The 17591-nt window shown below is 57.5% G+C and overlaps 2 protein-coding genes across 2 annotated transcripts; both read right to left on the bottom strand.

Annotated features, from left to right (window-relative positions):
- Window positions 1-2706: 2706 nt before the first annotated feature.
- On the bottom strand, window positions 2707-4245 carry LOC134054067 (Krueppel-like factor 15). Its single transcript, XM_062509517.1, has 2 exons — window positions 3377-4245; window positions 2707-2884 (listed from the first exon to the last, which is right to left on the bottom strand). Exons 1-2 carry the CDS (start codon window positions 4243-4245, stop codon window positions 2707-2709), a joined length of 1047 nt encoding a protein of 348 aa, XP_062365501.1.
- Window positions 4246-9137: 4892 nt separating this feature from the next.
- SLC45A3 (solute carrier family 45 member 3) lies at window positions 9138-15917 on the bottom strand. The gene is made up of 4 exons (XM_062509456.1): window positions 15534-15917; window positions 14499-15314; window positions 12805-13070; window positions 9138-11449 (listed from the first exon to the last, which is right to left on the bottom strand). Exons 1-4 carry the CDS (start codon window positions 15679-15681, stop codon window positions 10988-10990), a joined length of 1692 nt encoding a protein of 563 aa, XP_062365440.1. The 5' UTR covers window positions 15682-15917; the 3' UTR covers window positions 9138-10987.
- Between the last annotated feature and the right edge of the window lie 1674 nt (window positions 15918-17591).

The following is a 17591-nucleotide window of genomic DNA, read 5'->3' as shown; positions in this document are numbered from 1 at the left end:
CCTGTGCGCAGAGCCCCGCAGCCAGGAGGGCATGGAGACAATCCTGAGCCAGGCAAAAAGCCACTGGGACAAAAGGCAGCCCAAAATAGGCTCGGGCAGACCTGTCTGCTCACACCTGCTCACACCTGGTCACGCCTGGTCACACCTGCTCACACCTGGTCACATCACACCTGGTCACACCTGCTTACATCACACTTTGTCACACCTGCTCACACCTGCTCACACCTGGTCACATCACACCTGGTCACACCTGCTTACATCACACCTTGTCACACCTGGTCACACCTGCTCACACCTGGTCACATCACACCTGGTCACACCTGCTTACATCACACCTTGTCACACTTGGTCACACCTGCTCACACCTGCTCACACCTGGTCACACCTGGTCACATCACACCTAGTCACACCTGCTCATACCTGCTCACACCTGGTCATGCCTGCTCACACCTGCTCACATCACACCTGGTCACACCTGGTCACACCTGCTCACGCCTGGTCACATCACACCTAGTCACATCTGCTCACACCTGCTCACACCTGCTCACACCTGCTCACATCACACCTGCTCACACCTGGCCAGGCCAGGGCAGCACTGCAACACCCACAGCACACAGGCAGAGCTCCCAGGGCAGCTCAGCTCTCCAGGAAATCCTTGGGAAAGCCAGCTGCCCTCCCCAGCAGGGACAGCTCTCCAAACACTCGCCAGGAGCCCTGCAGGGCTCTCACACCTCCACCTGCACAGCCAGGGGACAAAACCCCGCTGCAGGCAGCAATGGCCGCACAGCAAATCCACACCTGGAGCTCAGGATGGAGGAGTTCAGGCTGGGATCCAACACCCAGCCCTGCCAGACCTCTGGGGAAACCTTGGAGCTGAAGGAGAGCGGTGAAACTCCAGCTCTTCCTGTCCCAAACCCTGCTGGGAATGCAGGTGGTTTCTGGGACTCTGCTCAGGGGCTGCCACAGCCCAGTCCCAGGCCAGGAGCCATCCTTCAGCTGCTGTTTCCACAAGGAAGGATCCAAACCCCAAGCCAGCTTTAGTTAGGTTTCTCCTCAGTGTTTGTGTGCTGGAAGTTTGGACTTTTAGAGGAATTTTTGCTGTTTTGGGGGGAAAATTTAGTGCTTCTCTTCAGTGTTTGTACAGCAGCAGGTTCCGGGCTGGATTGTGGCCCCTGGAGGGGCAAACTTCAGGAGAAACCAGGACATTGTGGGATGATGAGCCCTCAGAGGTGGGAATGGCCCTGCCCTGTCCATCTCCAGCTCCTTCAGGGCCAGCATGAGCATCCCCATATATTTCAGAATAAAAATAAATTCTTTTCAGCTGCCTCGCTCCTCTTTCTCCAAAGCTGCACTGCTGGGACACTGCAGCCACCAACACCTGCAGCCCCATGACACCATCCCCAGGGCAGATCCCTTCCCAGCCTCGTGTTCCTCACCCAGGAGTTTGGCGTCTCACCCAGAGGTGCTTCTCTCAACCCTTGGAGCTGAACATCACCTCCATTCTCACCCCTCCAGCTTTTTCCTTCCTCAAAGAGGTCTGCAAGGAACAGGGAACAACCTCTGCTGCCCAAACCTACAACCAGAAGAGCTGAGCTGATTTCCCTGCCGTGTTTTGGCTACAACCCCACCTCAGCACAGCAGCTCAAGGGCAGCACGCGGAGCTCTGCCCTGCCAGGGCATCGGGGCATCAGCGGGAGGGCACGAGCACAGCCCAGCTCAGAGCCTGCAGGCACCAAAATCCAGCCTGGCACAGCCACGTGGAAAGGGCAGCCGGCCCTGCTGCAGCTCCTGACGCTGATCCTGTGTTTGTGCAAGCGCCTCGTTCCCTCCCAGATGTTTGCAGAAGCTCGGGGAGTTGGCACCGCAGCGAGGAGCTGGCCTTTAATTAACCAAAAGGCAAATAGGAGGAGGACGTCAGCAGCCTGGAGCTGCTCTGCTGCCCTGGCAGGAGCGCTCAGCTCCTCCAGGCTCCTCACACATCTCTGGAAAAGTCCTTCTGTGCTGGAAAGGGCTTTGCTGGTGCTGCTTTCTGTTCTCCTGGTCTCCACAAAATCCATCTCCTGTTCCCTCTCATGTTTGCCAAGCACCCAGAGGACACCGAGGTGTCCAGGGCCAGCACAACAAAAAGCAGATTTAGGGACAAATCCAACCACGTCAAGCACACTGGAAAGTGTCAGTGTCTGCTTCAGCCCCCACAGCTGCTGCACAGCACAGACCCCCATCCATCCCCATCCCATCAGGGAAGGAGGGACAGCACACAGGGAATGTTTCCCAGAGGGCAGGGATGGGAAGGAATTCCTGGCTGCGAGGGCAGGGAGAGGCTGGGATGGGATTCCCAGAGAAGCTGTGGCTGCTCCTGGATCCCTGGAAGTTTCCAAGGCCAGGTTGGAGCAGCCTGGGATAGTGGAAGGCGTCCCTGCCCATGGGATGAGCTTTGAGGTCCCTCCCAACCCAAACAATTCTGGGGTTATAAATCCTGTTTTACAGTGTGCCCCCAACTTTCCTACACACACCCCAAATCAACGCTGATTTCCATCACATGTATTTCAAAGAGGAGCAGTAGGGCCAGAAACAACTTGGGAATATCATCACCCTGGAAAAGAGGGATAACAAAGATTCCTGTCTTTTGCTCAGGAGTCATTTCCCCCTCCTCAGCAGCAGTTTCTGCTCTGCTCCCCCAGCTCTGGCAGGGATGAGCAGCAGGAATTAACTCCTGCTGCCCCCTGGAAGTGTCCGTGGGCTGCAGGGCTGGCCCCGGTGGATCTTCAGGTGCTTGGCCAAGTGGTCACTGCGAGCAAACTTCTTCTCACAGGCTGTGCACTGGTAGGGCTTGACCCCGGAGTGGGAGCGCTTGTGGCGGGACAGCTCATCCGAGCGGGAGAACCTGCAGGAGAAAGGAGGAATTCCGGATCCAGCCCCGGCTGCCGGGCAGGGCAGGGGGCACGGTGACCCTGGCATCTGTCCCTGCCGCAGCCTCCTGGGTCACCCCACGCCCTCCAGAGGAGGCAGGGGCACCCCCAGCTCCTGAGACCGACCCCTCCAAGGATTTGGAAATGGAAAAGAATTCTCCCACCGAGATCTGGATTTCTTTCCCTTGCCCTCAAAGGATGCTGTCCACCTACTTCCTTCATTTGTTTTCCCTTGCTGGAACCTTCCGGCAGCAGAGAGGTCCAGACACTGAGAAAAAATTGGATTTTTGGGAAAAAAGCTCAGGCTGGAAGTGGCCAAAGGCCACGGGCCAGGAGCCTGGGTGGGAATGCTTTCCTGGAACTCCACCTCCAGCCCGGAGCAGTGTGGCTACAGAGGGAAGGTTTGTTTTCCCTGTGGATTCTCCCTGCAAATTGGGAGCCCCCCACCCTGGGGGACCCCCACTCACCTCCAGCCGCAGTTGGGCCAGGCACAGGTGTAGGGTTTCTCCCCCGTGTGCCGGCGGAAATGAGCCTTCAGGTGAGAACTCTTGGAATAAACCTTGCCACAGCCCGGGTGGGAGCAGCGGTGGCTGCGGAGCAGGGCAGGGGGACCCTGCTGGCACCTGGGGGCTGCCTCTGCCTCCTGCGCGTCCCCCGGCCCCGTGGCCACCGGCAGCGGGGCAATTCTGACGTATTTTTGGTCCAGGATGGTGCCAGGGGGCTGGAGCTGAGGGAGGTTTGGGCCCTGCAGGCTGATCAGCAGCTGGGTCACCCTGACACCCCCAGGCTGTGCCGGGGGGGTGACGCTGTCCATCGGGAGAGGCTGGAGCTGCAGGACCACGGGAATGCTGCCAGCAGCCACTGCCTGCTCACCAGCAGCTGTCCCCACAGCGTTTGGGACGTGTCCTCCTCCTCCTCCTCCTCCTCCTTGGTGAGCTCTGGGGATGAGCTGTGCCCCAGAGCCGAGCTCAGCTTTGCTCTCCACCTTCCACCCCGCGGGGTGAGGATCTCCTGCTTCATCCCTGGGGAGCTCTGCCTTCTCCCTGAGGAACTCCTCGATCTCCTCCAGCGTGGGGATGAAGTTCTGGGAGAGGTAGAAATCAGGCAGCCTGAGCTGAGCCTCGGTGAGCTGGGCTTTGGGGAGCTCCCCCTTGGCACTGGACAGCGGGACAGGCTCGGCATGCCCAGAACCCTCTGGGTGGCCACATGTCCGGTCACCGCCGTGTCCTGGCAGAAGGGACGGTGGCATCCTGCACTGCAGGGCACTGGCCAAGCTCTCGAGCAGGGAAGAGCTGGTCAGGGAGGGCAGCAGGTCCTGGCAGCTCACAGAGACCATTTGGTGCCTCCCCAGACGCAGCTCTTGGCTCAGGAGCCGCTGGGAGAGCTCAGCTGGGGAAGTCTTCGTTCATCTGCAAGGGAACGGCACCAAGGTTATTTCCAAATGAGAAAACAAACACGCAAACCTCAACCTTTTAACAAAACTGGGCTGCGCACCGAAAAGAAAACAGCAGAACCTGGCAGAGGCCTTTGTTTTTAAAGAGTCTGCTGCTGAAAAAACACGGGCTGACCGTTTTCCTCTGCTGACTGCCAGCAAAGAGACAGATTCCCCCCAGAAACAAACTTCTCTGGGGAGTCGATGGAAGTAAAAACACACAAAGAAAGCCTTCATCCCTCCCTGTGCCAGCCACGCCGGAGGGCAGCTCTGCGCTGCTGGATGGCGCAGGGGATGACTCGTGATTAGCCAGGAGTTAATTGTGATCCGGGAGAAGCTGCCGTGTCTTCTGCACGCTGCAGGTGTGGACAGGACCACGCCCTGACACAGACAGAGTTAAAGCTCCCTACCTGCCCAGGTAAGGAGCAGACAGCTCCGAGTGCTGCTGCCAGCCCGCCCCGGGCGCCGCGGGATGGATGTTCCGGGGTGCTGGGGACACAGCGGTGCCCGGGCACGCTGAGCTCCGTCCTGGCAGGTGTGCCCAGCCCCAGTCACACCTCAGAGAGCGGCTCAGCCCGCCTGGGGTCAGCTCGGGGGTCCCTGAGGACACGAACACCGCGTTTGCAAAGAGCTGAGGCAGAACGCGGCGTGTGCAGGTGGGAGCCGTGTGCTCTCAGGGGGTCGCTGGGGGCTGTCACAGACCCTGCTGGGGCTCAGGGATGGCAGGGAGGTGCCCCAGGGACCCCCAGAGCAGCCACACACTGTCCCAGTCCCTGTCCCCATCCTGCTCTGGAGCACCAAAGCATCCAGGGTGCAGGAATCTGTATTTAATGCAGAAATGGAGTTTCCAGGGGAAAGAAAACCTTTGTCAAAGTCCCTTAAGAACCTTTTCCATGAGATTTCTGTGGAGCTGCAAACCAGTCCAGCCAGTCCTTGTTATCAGAGCTCCTCAGGGTCCTGAGAGCTGCAAGAGGGAATTTTTGAGCACTCTGGATGCCAAATTAATGCTCTTCTCCTTGAGAAATTACCCCCACGTCGTCCCAAACCTGCCAGGAGCAAGATGCAGAGGCACTCCCAGTGCTGCCCAGCGTGTCCAGCACAGCTCTGCACCAACAAGTCACAGTGAGGGACTGTCACTGTCACTGCTCACATGAGAGGTGAGGAGGTGTTCAGGCCAATCTCAGCCTCCAGGATTCAAATTTTCATCACAGCCCAAATCTGTGCTCTGAACAACCTCTTCCAGGCACTTCCACTCCTTCCTCCACTCCAGTTTTAGGATCTTCTGCTTTTTCTTCTCCATGTCCTCTTTCTGCAGGGAAAGCCTCCCCCCTCTGGCTACCAAAGGCTCCTGTTTACCTCTCCCACAGTGTCATAAAACCTGATTTTCCAACCAGCTCCTGCAGAGCAGGTCGAGGATCTCCATCCCTCCAGCACGTCCCCAGGACAGCTGAATTAAACTCTGAACTCCTCATGGAGCACAACCCTCCTGCTGAGCTGACAGCAGGAATAAAAGCACGACCAGAGGGCAGGAAGGTGCAGAGGCTGAGCTGCTGGCTCGGGACTGAGGAAATCTGAGCAGGGCAGCCTTGGGGGAGTTCTTGGAGCGCTCTGCTCCTCCGTGACCCGTCTCGTTTGGGGCAGTGGTGATGCCCACGCTGGCAGAGCAGCGCTGTGGGATAAGGTGTTACCTGGTGGCAACAGACTCCGCAGGCACCTGTCACAGGTGGTTTCCCCCCGCCCTGTCAATCCAAGGTATTTTTGCAAAATGCCACCAGTGCTGTCACCCCAAAGCCACCGCAAGGAAGCGGAGCCCTGGCTTGGTCCCTCCCTGCAAGGACAGCGTCGTTCCCGAGCCTCGCTTTGCATTTCTGCCCGTCCAGGGTTTTTCTGTTCCTCCAACCCTGGGGTGCTGCAGGAGAGCAGCACATGTGCAGTCCGAGCACATGGAGAGCAAGGCTTGCCCAAGGTCAGCCAACAAGCAGCGGGAGCTGGGAACGCAGCCGAGGGTCACGGCTCCCCTCCCGTGACCGAGCAATGCGAACAAACACCTGTAACCTCCGCAGAACCGCGAATCACACCGGGGCCCTGCAGAACCGGGGGTCCCCGAGCCTTTGGGGACAAATCACACGGTCCCAACCAGTGCCACGCGTGGCCGATCCCTCGCCGCAAAGCGATGCCCAAGGACAAGCGAGGCTCCGGCTCCACCGCAGCCCCGCTGGGGCCGGAGGGACACCGAGCCCGGTGCTGGCGGTCTGGAACCCTCCCCCCCTGACCCCCGTACTGCCAGCGGGACCCTCCCCCACCCCCGAGCCCCTTACCCCGCTCCGCTGCCCGCGGGTCCCGCGGCTCCACCGGGGGCGGCTCCCGGCCCGCCCCGCCCCGCCGAGGGCTCGGCCGCAGCCGCACGATCCCATTGGAACGGGAGCAGCGAGCCGGGAGGGGCTCCGGGATGTCCCCGACACCGGGATGTCCCCGCACCGGGATGTTCCCGCACCGGGATGTCCCCGACACCGGGATGTGCCCGACACCGGGATGTCCCCGCACCGGGATGTGCCGACACCGGGATGTGCCCGACACCGGGATGTCCCCGCACCGGGATGTGCCGACACCGGGATGTGCCCGCACCGGGATGTCCCCGACACCGGGATGTCCCCGACACCGGGATGTGCCCGACACCGGGATGTCCCCGCACCGGGATGTGCCCGACACCGGGATGTCCCCGACACCGGGATGTGCCCGACACCGGGATGTGCCCGCACCGGGATGTCCCCGACACCGGGATGTCCCCGACACCGGGATGTCCCCGACACCGGGATGTGCCCGACACCGGGATGTCCCCGCACCGGGATGTGCCCGACACCGGGATGTGCCCGACACCGGGATGACCCCGCACCGGGATGACCCCGCACCGGGATGTCCCCGACACCGGGATGTCCCCGCACCGGGATGCCCCCGACACCGGGATGTGCCGACACCGGGATGTCCCCGACAACCGGTGCAGCTCCCGGAGGAGATCCCGCGGACCCGCCGCTCTTTCCTCTCGCCGCTCGGTTACCCTGGAAGCGCTCCAGGTCTTCTCCAGCGTTTCAAGAAAAGGAGGCGAGTCCCTGCAGGCCGCTGGAATCCAGGTGGATCCAGGTGTGCGGCGGGGTTTGGGCAGGGCAGTAGTGCTGCTGGTGGGACAAGGGGTGAGGTCTGTCCTTGTGGATTTGGGGTCCCTGAGGGTGGCTTTGGGTTGAGCCCCACCAAAGCAACACCGAGCTCGTCGGCTCGGGGAAGAAAGTGAGATTTTGGGTCTGAACAAAACACCTTGCCTAGGAGAAGGCTTCAAATTTATAAAAACCAAAACAAAATTTAAAAAGAAAAACCCCAGAACTGAAGGGGCACAGAAAGGGCGATCCGCGGCTGTGCCATTGTGTGTCACTGACCCCGTGTCACAGCCCCTCGGTGATTGAGATTACCGCTGATAACACGCATCAGATAAGTATTGATAATAATTAATAATACTTGTTTATGACCGTGCAGGGGTTGGGAAGGTCTCAGCTCCTCAGAATCCACAGTGCCACAAAATTCCTGGGGGAACAACAGGGGGGAGCGGGATCGGAGCTTTTTGGGGGTAAAAAGGAGCTCGGAGCTTTAAGGGGGGGGAAAAAAAAGGGATCTCGGAGCTTTTTTGGGGAAAAAAAAGGAGCGGCTGTGCAGCTCCACGCGACCCACTGCCGGCTTCCCTGCCCATGTCCCCACCCATAAAACACTGACCCCCACCCTCACACCGCCCCTTTGCCCCTGGCCACGCCCTAATCCCCGCCCTATCGACTCCTCCCCAATTTAAGACCACGCCTCTCGACCCCACCCAGTCATTGGCCCCGCCCCCGACCGTGCTCCCGCCTGTCCCCATCCCAAAAGCTACATCCAGGCCACGCCCCTCGCCCACGCTCAAACCCCACCCCTCATTGTTTGACCACACCCCGGACACGTCCATCATCTACTGGCCACGCCCCCAAACCAACCTCATTAATTTGTCACGCCCCCACCACGTCAGTCATTCATTGGCCACGCCCCCTCCCCGCGCGGTGTTGTCGCCCCCTGGCGATCAGTTCTGGAGATTTTTTTTTTAAAATTTTTTTTTTTCCCCTCATTCCACACTTTTTATTTTTCCATAAAAATTTATAATAAAGGCCTTCCTCTCACGCCATATACAAAATATTCACTCTACCGAATAAATAAAACACGAACATCTCACGGGCAGGATGTGACCTCAAAAAGGAAAACCAGCATCCATCCATCCATCCATCCATCCATCCATCCATCCATCCATCCATCCATCCATCCATCCATCCATCCATCCATCCATCCATCCATCCCCCCAGTCCTTCCCGATCCCAGGGATTCACATCAGTGAACGGGCACAGCTCTCCCTCCTCCACATCCCAAACTCCGCCAAGGAAAGGCGAGGCAGGATCCACCTGTGAGGAAGGGATTCACTTCACACCTGAAAGAGAAAAGCTCCTGCTCATCAGCTCTGAGGAGCTCGTACCCAAACCTGGGACCAGACAGGACCCAGTCCTTCGGGAATTCTGTGGTCACACAGGCAATATCAGTAACAGCAGGTTACCCAGACTAGGACATCCATTGCAGGTCTTACACTTGGTCCTGACACAGAAATTTTCTTAGAAGAAGCCAAAAAAAAGGCAATTTTGTAAAGATTTCCTCATCCTCCTGCTCCCTCATGCTGATCTCCAGTTATCCATCCCAGCTCTGTGCCCCTCTGACCCTCTGATTTATCACCTGGGGATTTGAAATTAAGAATTTATCACCTTTTCCCACCAAACCCCTTCACCTGAAGCTCAGTGTGGAAGCACTTAAGGCACTTAAATTATCAAAATCATTTAAGCATCAGAGCAGCCTCTGTGCAGGGCAAGTTCCTCACATTTACACAATAAATATTAAAAATAAAGGGCTTTTCAGTCTCGGGTCAGGGGAGAATTTATTCAAGCCAATTTTTTGGCAATGGGATTTTGTCTCCAGTCCTTCCTGCTGCAGCCTGAAGTGGACAGAGCCCTGGGTAGGAAGTCCAGACCCCAAAAACTGTTTCTGGAAGTGGTTAAGGCACTGCCAAATCCGTCCCCAAAACAGCTGCACGCAGCCCTTGCTGTGGGAAAGGGAGGCTGGCAGGGCTATAATTTGAGAAGAACTAAAACAAAAACAGTGACCCCTGACGGGAAAGGGACGATTCCAAACCTTTGAGGGCCCGGCTCAGACAGCAGGGGAGTCACCCGGCCTCCCTGCCAAGGAACAGGCTGACAAAACTCTGCCAAAATAGCAACATTTCACCCTCCAGCCCGACCTCACAAGTGCGTCTGGCTGCCCACACACCTCCACAAAAAAAAAAATAAAATAAAAATTAGTCACAAACAGCTGGTTTAGGAAGAATCGAGGACTGCTGTGCGCTCACAGCACCAACCCAGCACTTTGCATCATCCCTGACCTGGACCAGCACCAGCCAGGCCACTGGGACAGGAATGGCACTGGCCAGGGAGCCAAAACAACCTGGACATCAACACAAGGTGCTCTGCCTCGCTGTGACAGGGCTTGGCTCTGCCCCAGTGAGAACAGGCACTCCTGACTGGAAATAAAACACTTTTTTAGGAAAGCCCAAACAGCCACAGGTAGTGACCAGCTCCAGGTCTGAGTTTGACTCAGCAGCAGCTCCCCCAGGCCTTCCAGGAGAGCTCTGCTTCACTACCCCACGACTGACAACCCCTCTGGGGACAGATTTCCCTTGTGTGGAACAGGCACAACACTCTGGATCTATGAGAGGAGAGAGAAAATGCAGGTCCAGGCACTGAGGTGAGGAGTGAGAGGTCAGAGAGACTGAGAACTGAGTGAAGAAAGGTAAAAAAAACAATCATTAAAAGGAAAAAAAAAAAAAAAAGCAAAGGCTCAGAGGTTCCCTCTATCTGATGCAAGCTGGTACATTGGTAAAGGTTAAGTCACCTTTTGGAACTGGCCCTAATGGGATGTTCCTTGTTTTTCCCTAAACAAGGCACAGTAACTTTTCTCCTGGATGGCTTTGGATGGAGGTGGGGGAGGACAGGAGGGCAGAAATGTGGGTGCACCCCTGGGCAAAACTTCAGCCAAACCTCAGCCACCCTGCTGCTTTTTTTTTTTTTCTTTTTCTTTTTTTCCCCCAGGAAATCTCCTCCCAGTGTCCCATTTGCTGAAGTATTGCTCAAGAAGTTGGGAAAAACTACAACAGGCAGGGGGAGAGGACGCAGCTGGAGGTGGAGGGGAGCAGAGCCAGTGCCTGATCCCCTCCCTGTGCTGCTCCAGCTCAGGAACACGACCCCGTGAGCAGAGGGAAACTCCAGTTCCCTTTGCCCCCCTTTCAGAACTCCTTTGGTGCTGCTGTGCCCTGCTTCCCTCTGCTGAAGGCACCTTTGGAAAGCACTTCTGGCCCTGAGCACAAGACCCCAAAAGCCTCTTATTTACACCTGAGATTAACCCCGTGCTGCCCCCAGCCCCAGAGCCACCCCCGGGGTGACAGCAGCAGTTTGGGGACGGCCGGTGCCACGCCAGGCACCCCACAAGAGGCCCTGTGGGCACACACGGAGCTGGTTGTGCCACCCACGTGGCTGCCCTGGTGTCACACGGAGTACTTGGCCATGTCACCCTTGTCAAAAACAACTTTGGTAGCGAAGTAGATGGCGACCAGTCCGAAAGCAGCAGCTGACACCATGTAGGCAGTGACGGACTGGGTGAACTGCACGATGGAGCCCATGACGAGCGAGGGCACCACCTGAGACAGCAGGAAAGCGCTGTCCAGGATGGCCAGGTCCAGGCAGATCCCTCGGCCAGGAGCCCCCAGCTCCGGCTCTCCCACCATGATCCGCAGGGAGACGTCGCAGGAGGAGCTGACACACAAAGCAGAGCTGGACACGGCCGGAGGGGAGGAGGGTGAGGAGGAAGAGGAGGAGAAGAGGCTCCCAGTGTGGCCATTCTGGTAAGAGAGCTTCTGGCTGGAGAGCAGCCCCTTGGGGAAAGCTGATTTCTTGTCCAGCAGAGCGGTATCTTCCTCCTCTTTCCTCTTGTATTTATGCAGAAATACCTGTGGGGAGGAGGGAGGTGTGTGAGGAAGGAGCTGGCACTCTGAGGGAGCCTTGTTTTTGTGCAGGAGAGCAAAACCAGAGCTTTGTGTGTGTTCTGGGGAGTGCCAGCCTGAGCCTGGCCCACGTGAGATGGGCTCCAGGAGCCAGGCTGGCTCTTCCCAAAGCAGCCCTGACTCACCTGGGGAGCCCAGCCAAGAGGGGCCTGGGCTGTGCTCAACAGCCCAAAGCCAGCCTGGGGACATTTCGAGCTTTTGTCACCTCCTCACTGGGTACCGAAGGAACCTGTGCTGAGCCCAGCCTGAAATCACCTGAGGCAGGGCAGGAGTGAAGAGCCAGGGTCTGCTGTGGGGTACCAGACACCCAGGGCAGGGCAAACAGGAATATTTGGGGTTTGTGGGGTGGGGGACTGGGAACCCAAACCCAGAGCCCGGTACGAGCAGCCACTTCTCATCTGGGATGTTTAAAAAGTGCCACCAGCTGGGATACAACAGTGCTGGGAACTCAGGGAAGAGCTCTTTTCTCAGCTCTGCAACAAACCTCAACCAAGCTGCTCCATCGCTGCAGCCAGGAAAAAAGGGGGCAGAGGGAACCCAAAATCTTTTCCCTCTCGCCCTTTTTTGCCTCGCTCTGCTCAAGCTGTGAGGTCTCTGGAGTATTCCCACAGAGCCTTTGTTCACACAGCAGACCATGCCCTCCCTCACTGCACTCCCAGCCTCTGGCAAAGCCTTGGGAACGTGGAGTTTGGGTTTCATTCCATTGATAAAACATCCATGGGAGATCCCGGCCAAGCTGCAGCTCTTGCCAAGCTGAGCATTCCCTCACCCCCCTGCTCTGACAGGACTCCTGGTGCCAATTGGGATGGGTTGTTCCGAAGGGTTTGTTCAATGGGAACATCTGGATGCCTGTGGTAACAACTCCTACTTATTCCACGGCACAGCCAACCACTGCCCTTGGGATGAAAGAGCTGCTCGCAAACCACAAATTAATTCTGCATTTGCAGCACAGGAGAAACTCCCATTAATCAGGAACCTCCTAGGACCTCTCCACAAGGATAACATCTGTGGGACAGGGTTACGAGCTTTTGTGCTGGTGTCACAAGTTTCACAAGGTTTATTTTTCTTAGAGCTAAGGGAATAGGAAGAGCTTCAGTTTTCATTTTACTGATCACGGTGCTGTGGATGAAAACTGGAAAGCAGGACCTGTGAGGGCTGGAAATCCTTGAGGTTTGTAGCACCTCAGGCTGGCAGAGCTGCAAAATTCATACGTGGATAACTAAACCAGACCACTTTCTCTAAAATTTGGAAAAATATCAAAAAACCATGCAGGGCTAGGTTGCCCTGGAGCAGATCCCCACCTGCTTGTCGTGGTGGTAGAGGGATGCCAGCGTGTAGGGCAGGATCTGGAGGGCGGAGAAGGTGAATCCCGTCAGGGCAGCGGAGATGGTGACCACGGTGACACTGTGGGACAGGCACATGACAAAGGCTGCCCCAGGGAAGAACACCACGCTGGCCAGGTACACTGCCCGCGTCCCAAAGTGCTTCACCAGCCGGTCCATGATTGTCGAGAAGAAGATGGAGGTGATGCACTGCAGGAAGAGGCCCAGGCTGCCCATCCGGACACCTGCGGGGGGAGAGGGCTGATGGACACTGCCCTGGCTGCCCCCAGACATCCTGCCCTCGGTCCAAAAGGCCAGAAACATCCTCCTCTTGGCCCCAAATCCCAAAACATCCTTCCCTCTCCTTCAGTCCCAAACTCCAAAAACATCCTTCCCTCTCCTTCAGTCCCAAACTCCCCAACAGAGAGCGAGCCCTGCCAGCCCGGGCTGCCTCAGGAAGCAGAGCAGCATCACCTGAGCAGTCCCAGGACTGCAGCAGCCACCCCCAAACCCTCCTTCCACCGTGGGCACCCCAATCTAGCCATGGGAGATGGGGACCCAAATGCCATCCCCGCCTTTGGAATTCACTGCCTGCCCCTTCCTGCCGCTCTTGCCCCAGGACCTGTCACCTGCTGCTGAACCAGGATCCGTTGTTATCTGATGCCAAAGGCAGCAGCAGAACAAAGGCGACGAGGAATTGTGCCTGAGCCAAGGTAAAGTACAGAACATGCTCTAAACTGCGGTATCCGGGAGCAATCCGGACCTTACCCTTTCGCAAAGATCTCTCAGATTTCAGGGAATTAAAACCATTAACTCTTTGGAGCAGGGATCATTACTCAACTCATGTCTCTATGACAGCCAGCACAAAGGAGGGCTGACCTGCTGGGAGCTAAACAGTGCAAGTGTTAAATAATAATTAAGCTGCCTCTAAGTTAAACAGACACCCAGCACAAAGGGGCAGTGTGCTGCAGGGCCCTCCGAGTGGAAAACTGCAGGAGGAGGGCCAGGAAGGTGCCTCCAGAATAAAAGATTTGGATTAAGGAGAGGGAAAGAGCTGTTAGTCAGGGAGGCAAGGCTCTGGCTCAACGCAGCAGCCAAAATGGGACAGCAGGGAACACCTGTGAGCAGGTGAAGGGCTGCTGGAGCAGTGCCCCAGGGTGGGGATGTGGCAGCTGCAGGCTTGTGAGCAGCACTAAAGCACCGGAGAGGGGGCTGAGAGCTGGGAAAGCTGCTGGAGGGCTCCCAGAACCAGCTGGGAGCTGCAGTCTCACTGCTATGGAGAACACTCTGGGCTTCCCGAGGATGGGACCCTCATCCCTTGCTGGAAAAGGAGGGGAGAGCAGTGCCAGGAGCTGGCAGCAGCCAGCAGACAGAGCCAGCTCCATCCTGCTCCCTGTGCCACCTGCCAGATCGTTCTGCCACTCAACAGCCCAGGCCCAGGTCAGGGCTGCCCTGCCAGATCTGTGCTGGGAACAACCAGGAGGTGTTTCCCAACCTGGTCCTCTGTCCCACGCTGTGGCAGCCACGGGAAAATCTTTTCTCCTGACCTATCTTCAGAAAGCCAATCTTGCTGTAGGGTTTTTCATTTTTTTGGACATTCCCAACAGAACTGAACCCATCCCAAGCTCCCAGTAAATGTTTCTACCCAGGGGAACACCCGGCTCTGTCCTCACCTTCATCGTAGTGGCGCCTGGCCTCCGTGCCCGGCTTGGCCCTGGGCACACCGTGGTACAGCCCTTCCCCAACAAAGTCAGTGTAGAACAGCATGAAAGTCATGAGAGCCATCCAGCTGCAGAGCTCGGCCACGAACAGGCGCCGGATGACCCTGGGGATGCGGCAGTAGAGGCCGTGCAGGCGGGGGAGCAGCGCACACAGGTCCCTGGCAGCCTGCAGCACCTGCCTGCCCTGCAGCACGCAGGACCCCCGTGCCAGCTGCCAGCAGGACAGGGACAGCTTTGGGGACGTGTCCTTGAGCGCTGGCCCATCCAGGATATCCCCCTGAGCGACCTCCTCTGTCACAAACAGCGTGGCCAGCACACAGCTGAGGAAGATGAGGGCCAGCAGGCTGAAGAGGCAGCTCTCCTGCCCTCCCAGATAGGGTGCCAGGAAAGCCCAGTCGATGGCTGGCAGCAGGTAGCCAATGCAGCCCCCCAGGCTGATCATGAAGGCGTACATGGAGAAGGCTTGGCGGCAATTGTCCGGCTCCTGGAAGAGGTCGGAGAGCAGAGCCTCCAGCGGGGTGAAGCACACCTGGCCACAGAAATCCAGCAGCCCGATGCCCAGGATGAGGAAGGCGATCTCCAGAGGCCGGGGGTTGAGGGCACACAGGCTGGCCAGGCTGCTGGCGTGGGGGATGACAAAAAGGCTGAGCAGCACCCCCAGGCACAGCACCCAGATGAAAGGTCTCCTCCGGCCGTAGCTGCTGTGCCAGTGGTCGCTGGCCGAGCCGATCAGAGGCACAAAAACCAGCCCAAGGACAGGGCCTATCCCTGGGGAAGAGACAGGGGGGTGTTACAGGGACACAGCTGCTCTGTGTACACTCTAAAAAAAAAAAAAAAAAAAAAAAAAAAAAAAAATTTTGCAAATTTGGGAGCTTTCAGTGGGTCACAACCCCTGGAGGGATAACTCTCCCCCACCTTCCAGACTTCAAGGTTTTTTTAAAAAAACAAACAACAAAACACCTCAAAGAGGTGACAAAAGCTACCTACCCAAAACCATGGTCATGAACTTCTCCTCCACGCCCACCTCCAGCAGCAGGGGTGGCACGTAGGTGATGCCAGCAGCCAGGCACACCTCCAGCCCGAAGGTCAGCGAGTTGACCAGCAGCAGCTGGGTCCGGCGGCTCTGCAAGGACATGCTGTCCCCAGCCCCCCCAGCCACGCTGTCCCCACCTCTCAGTGGCACAGGGCTGTGTCCTGCCAGCTGCAGAGCTCCCAGGGATGCTCCCCAGGCAAGGATCCGTGCTTCCCTTCCCGGGCTGCAGGGGAGATGCTGCTTCCCATTTTATCAACGGTGAAGGAACCGTGGTGTTTTCCTCTTCCTCTTCTTGCGAGATGTGCAGAGTCCAGGCAGGGATCCCAGTGCAGGCTCCCCCTCCTGCTCACAGGCTGTGGTCTGTGGGGAGAGAGCGTTGGACACGCTGGGGGACGGGGTAAAACCAGGGAGCACACGGATGTGACACTGCTGCAAGGGACTGTCCCCATCCCAACGGGCTGGGAGAGAGAGGGGCAGCTTAAAGGATGAAAGCTCCATCCGTGCCAGGTTTGTCTCCAAGGGTTTGGGAAAACCCAATCCTGCCCCCGGGGATTGATGACCTCTCTGTCCTGTCCAGCCACCTCTTCCAGATGGCAGAGACAAAGGATTTGGGGTCTCCTCTCATGGGGGAATCGCTCAAGAGCCCCCTCCAAGATCAGGGGAGTGCCTGCAGCCACACGGGGTCATCTCCAGAGCCCACCACGCCACTGCCCGATGACCAGGACACCCCCCTGTGCTGCTCCTCAGGCTCCTGGGGCAGCAATTCCACCCAAATCCCATCTCCAGCCCCCGGGATGGGGCACAGAGAACAGATGGTGCCTCCGTGGAGTTTCACAAACAAACCTGACCCACTTTAGCCTCATCTAACAGCGAATGGCAATTACCTTACTCATTAGCCTGAGTCATTTATTTGCCCTGTGACTGCTCCCTTCTCTCCAGCTTCTCCAGAGGGAGAGGCCTCGGGATCAGGGCAGGGGCTGAGCAGTCAGGGCAGGGGGGAGCTGTTCCAAATGGCTCCAAGGTCCCCAGGACCCAGCCCAGCAAAATCTGCTCAAAACACCTCGGGGAGGCGAAATCAGTGCCCCCCTGAGCCCTCCATCACTGCTCAGGTGTGTGCAGGCAGGTACAGACGGGAGAGTTTTGCCATTTTCCCTCTGTCCCCGTGTCACCATCAGCTGATAATCCACGAGGGGTGGCTGGGGGAGGCCGGCAGGGTGGGGAGGAGGCTCAGCCATCACTCCCTGCCTCTCATTGCTGGGGAGATGCGCCACTCCTGAGCTCAGGAGCTGCCAGTGGCACTCAATAAATACCCATTATTCCCCTTTTGGGACCCTTCACCTCCCCTCAGCTGTCACAGAAGATTCCCTCCTTTCAACAAGAGCCAACATTTAAACCAAGGTCGAGCAGCAAACAGAGAGGGAGCGGCTTTGCTTTAATCACCAGAGGCAGCTTCAAAGCGGCCCCAGCAGGGCTGAGCATCCCTTCGGAGCGGGGAGGGGGCAGCGCCCACCTTGCTCAGATGTGGCTCAGACACAGGATGTGTCAGCCTGGCTCGGTTAGGAGGGTGCCCAGCTGGATCCCAGCCCTGCCATGAGGAATTTCAGCTCCAGCAGCTCAAGCCCGGGTGCCGCTCCCAGAGCCAGCAGGCAAAATGAACCGAGCCAGCACTGCCCGGTTACACCCCAAAGGGGGATGTAATGTCCACTGCCTGCTGGAGTCAGGGGTCTGGAGAACTCAGAGAGGAGGAGATAATCCCAAAATAAACACCGTACATCAAGAAGAAGATGCCTCACACAGATGAAAAATTGTTTTCTTCCCTCTAGCTGCTGTGACAGAGCGCTGGGGAGGCAGCAGGGATCTGTCCATCTGCCTGAAAATCTCAGTTTGGAGAGCTGGATTTCTTATCTGCAGGTAGGAACAGACCTGTCCTCCCCCTCCACACCCTCCGAGGGCTTTAACGAGAAAACAAATCCCTGAAGCAATAATCATCAGCAGCCAGAGGTGAGAAGCCT

Source organism: Cinclus cinclus, chromosome 27 (genome assembly GCF_963662255.1).
Source record: "Cinclus cinclus chromosome 27, bCinCin1.1, whole genome shotgun sequence".
Taxonomy (NCBI): domain Eukaryota; kingdom Metazoa; phylum Chordata; class Aves; order Passeriformes; family Cinclidae; genus Cinclus; species Cinclus cinclus.
This window is presented reverse-complemented; position numbering and strand designations above follow the sequence as displayed.

Excerpts from the sequence above, each read along its gene's own strand:
- LOC134054067 (XM_062509517.1), bottom strand. The coding sequence starts at position 4,245 with ATGGTCTCTGTGAGCTGCCAGGACCTGCTGCCCTCCCTGACCAGCTCT. Across the intron at positions 2,885-3,376 it reads TGGCCCAACTGCGGCTGGAG|GTTCTCCCGCTCGGATGAGC; the intron begins GTGAGTGGGGGT and ends TTTCTCCTGCAG.
- SLC45A3 (XM_062509456.1), bottom strand. The coding sequence starts at position 15,681 with ATGTCCTTGCAGAGCCGCCGGACCCAGCTGCTGCTGGTCAACTCGCTG. Across the intron at positions 15,315-15,533 it reads GTTCATGACCATGGTTTTGG|GGATAGGCCCTGTCCTTGGG; the intron begins GTAGGTAGCTTT and ends TCTCTTCCCCAG. Across the intron at positions 11,450-12,804 it reads TCTACCACCACGACAAGCAG|GTATTTCTGCATAAATACAA; the intron begins GTGGGGATCTGC and ends TCCTCCCCACAG.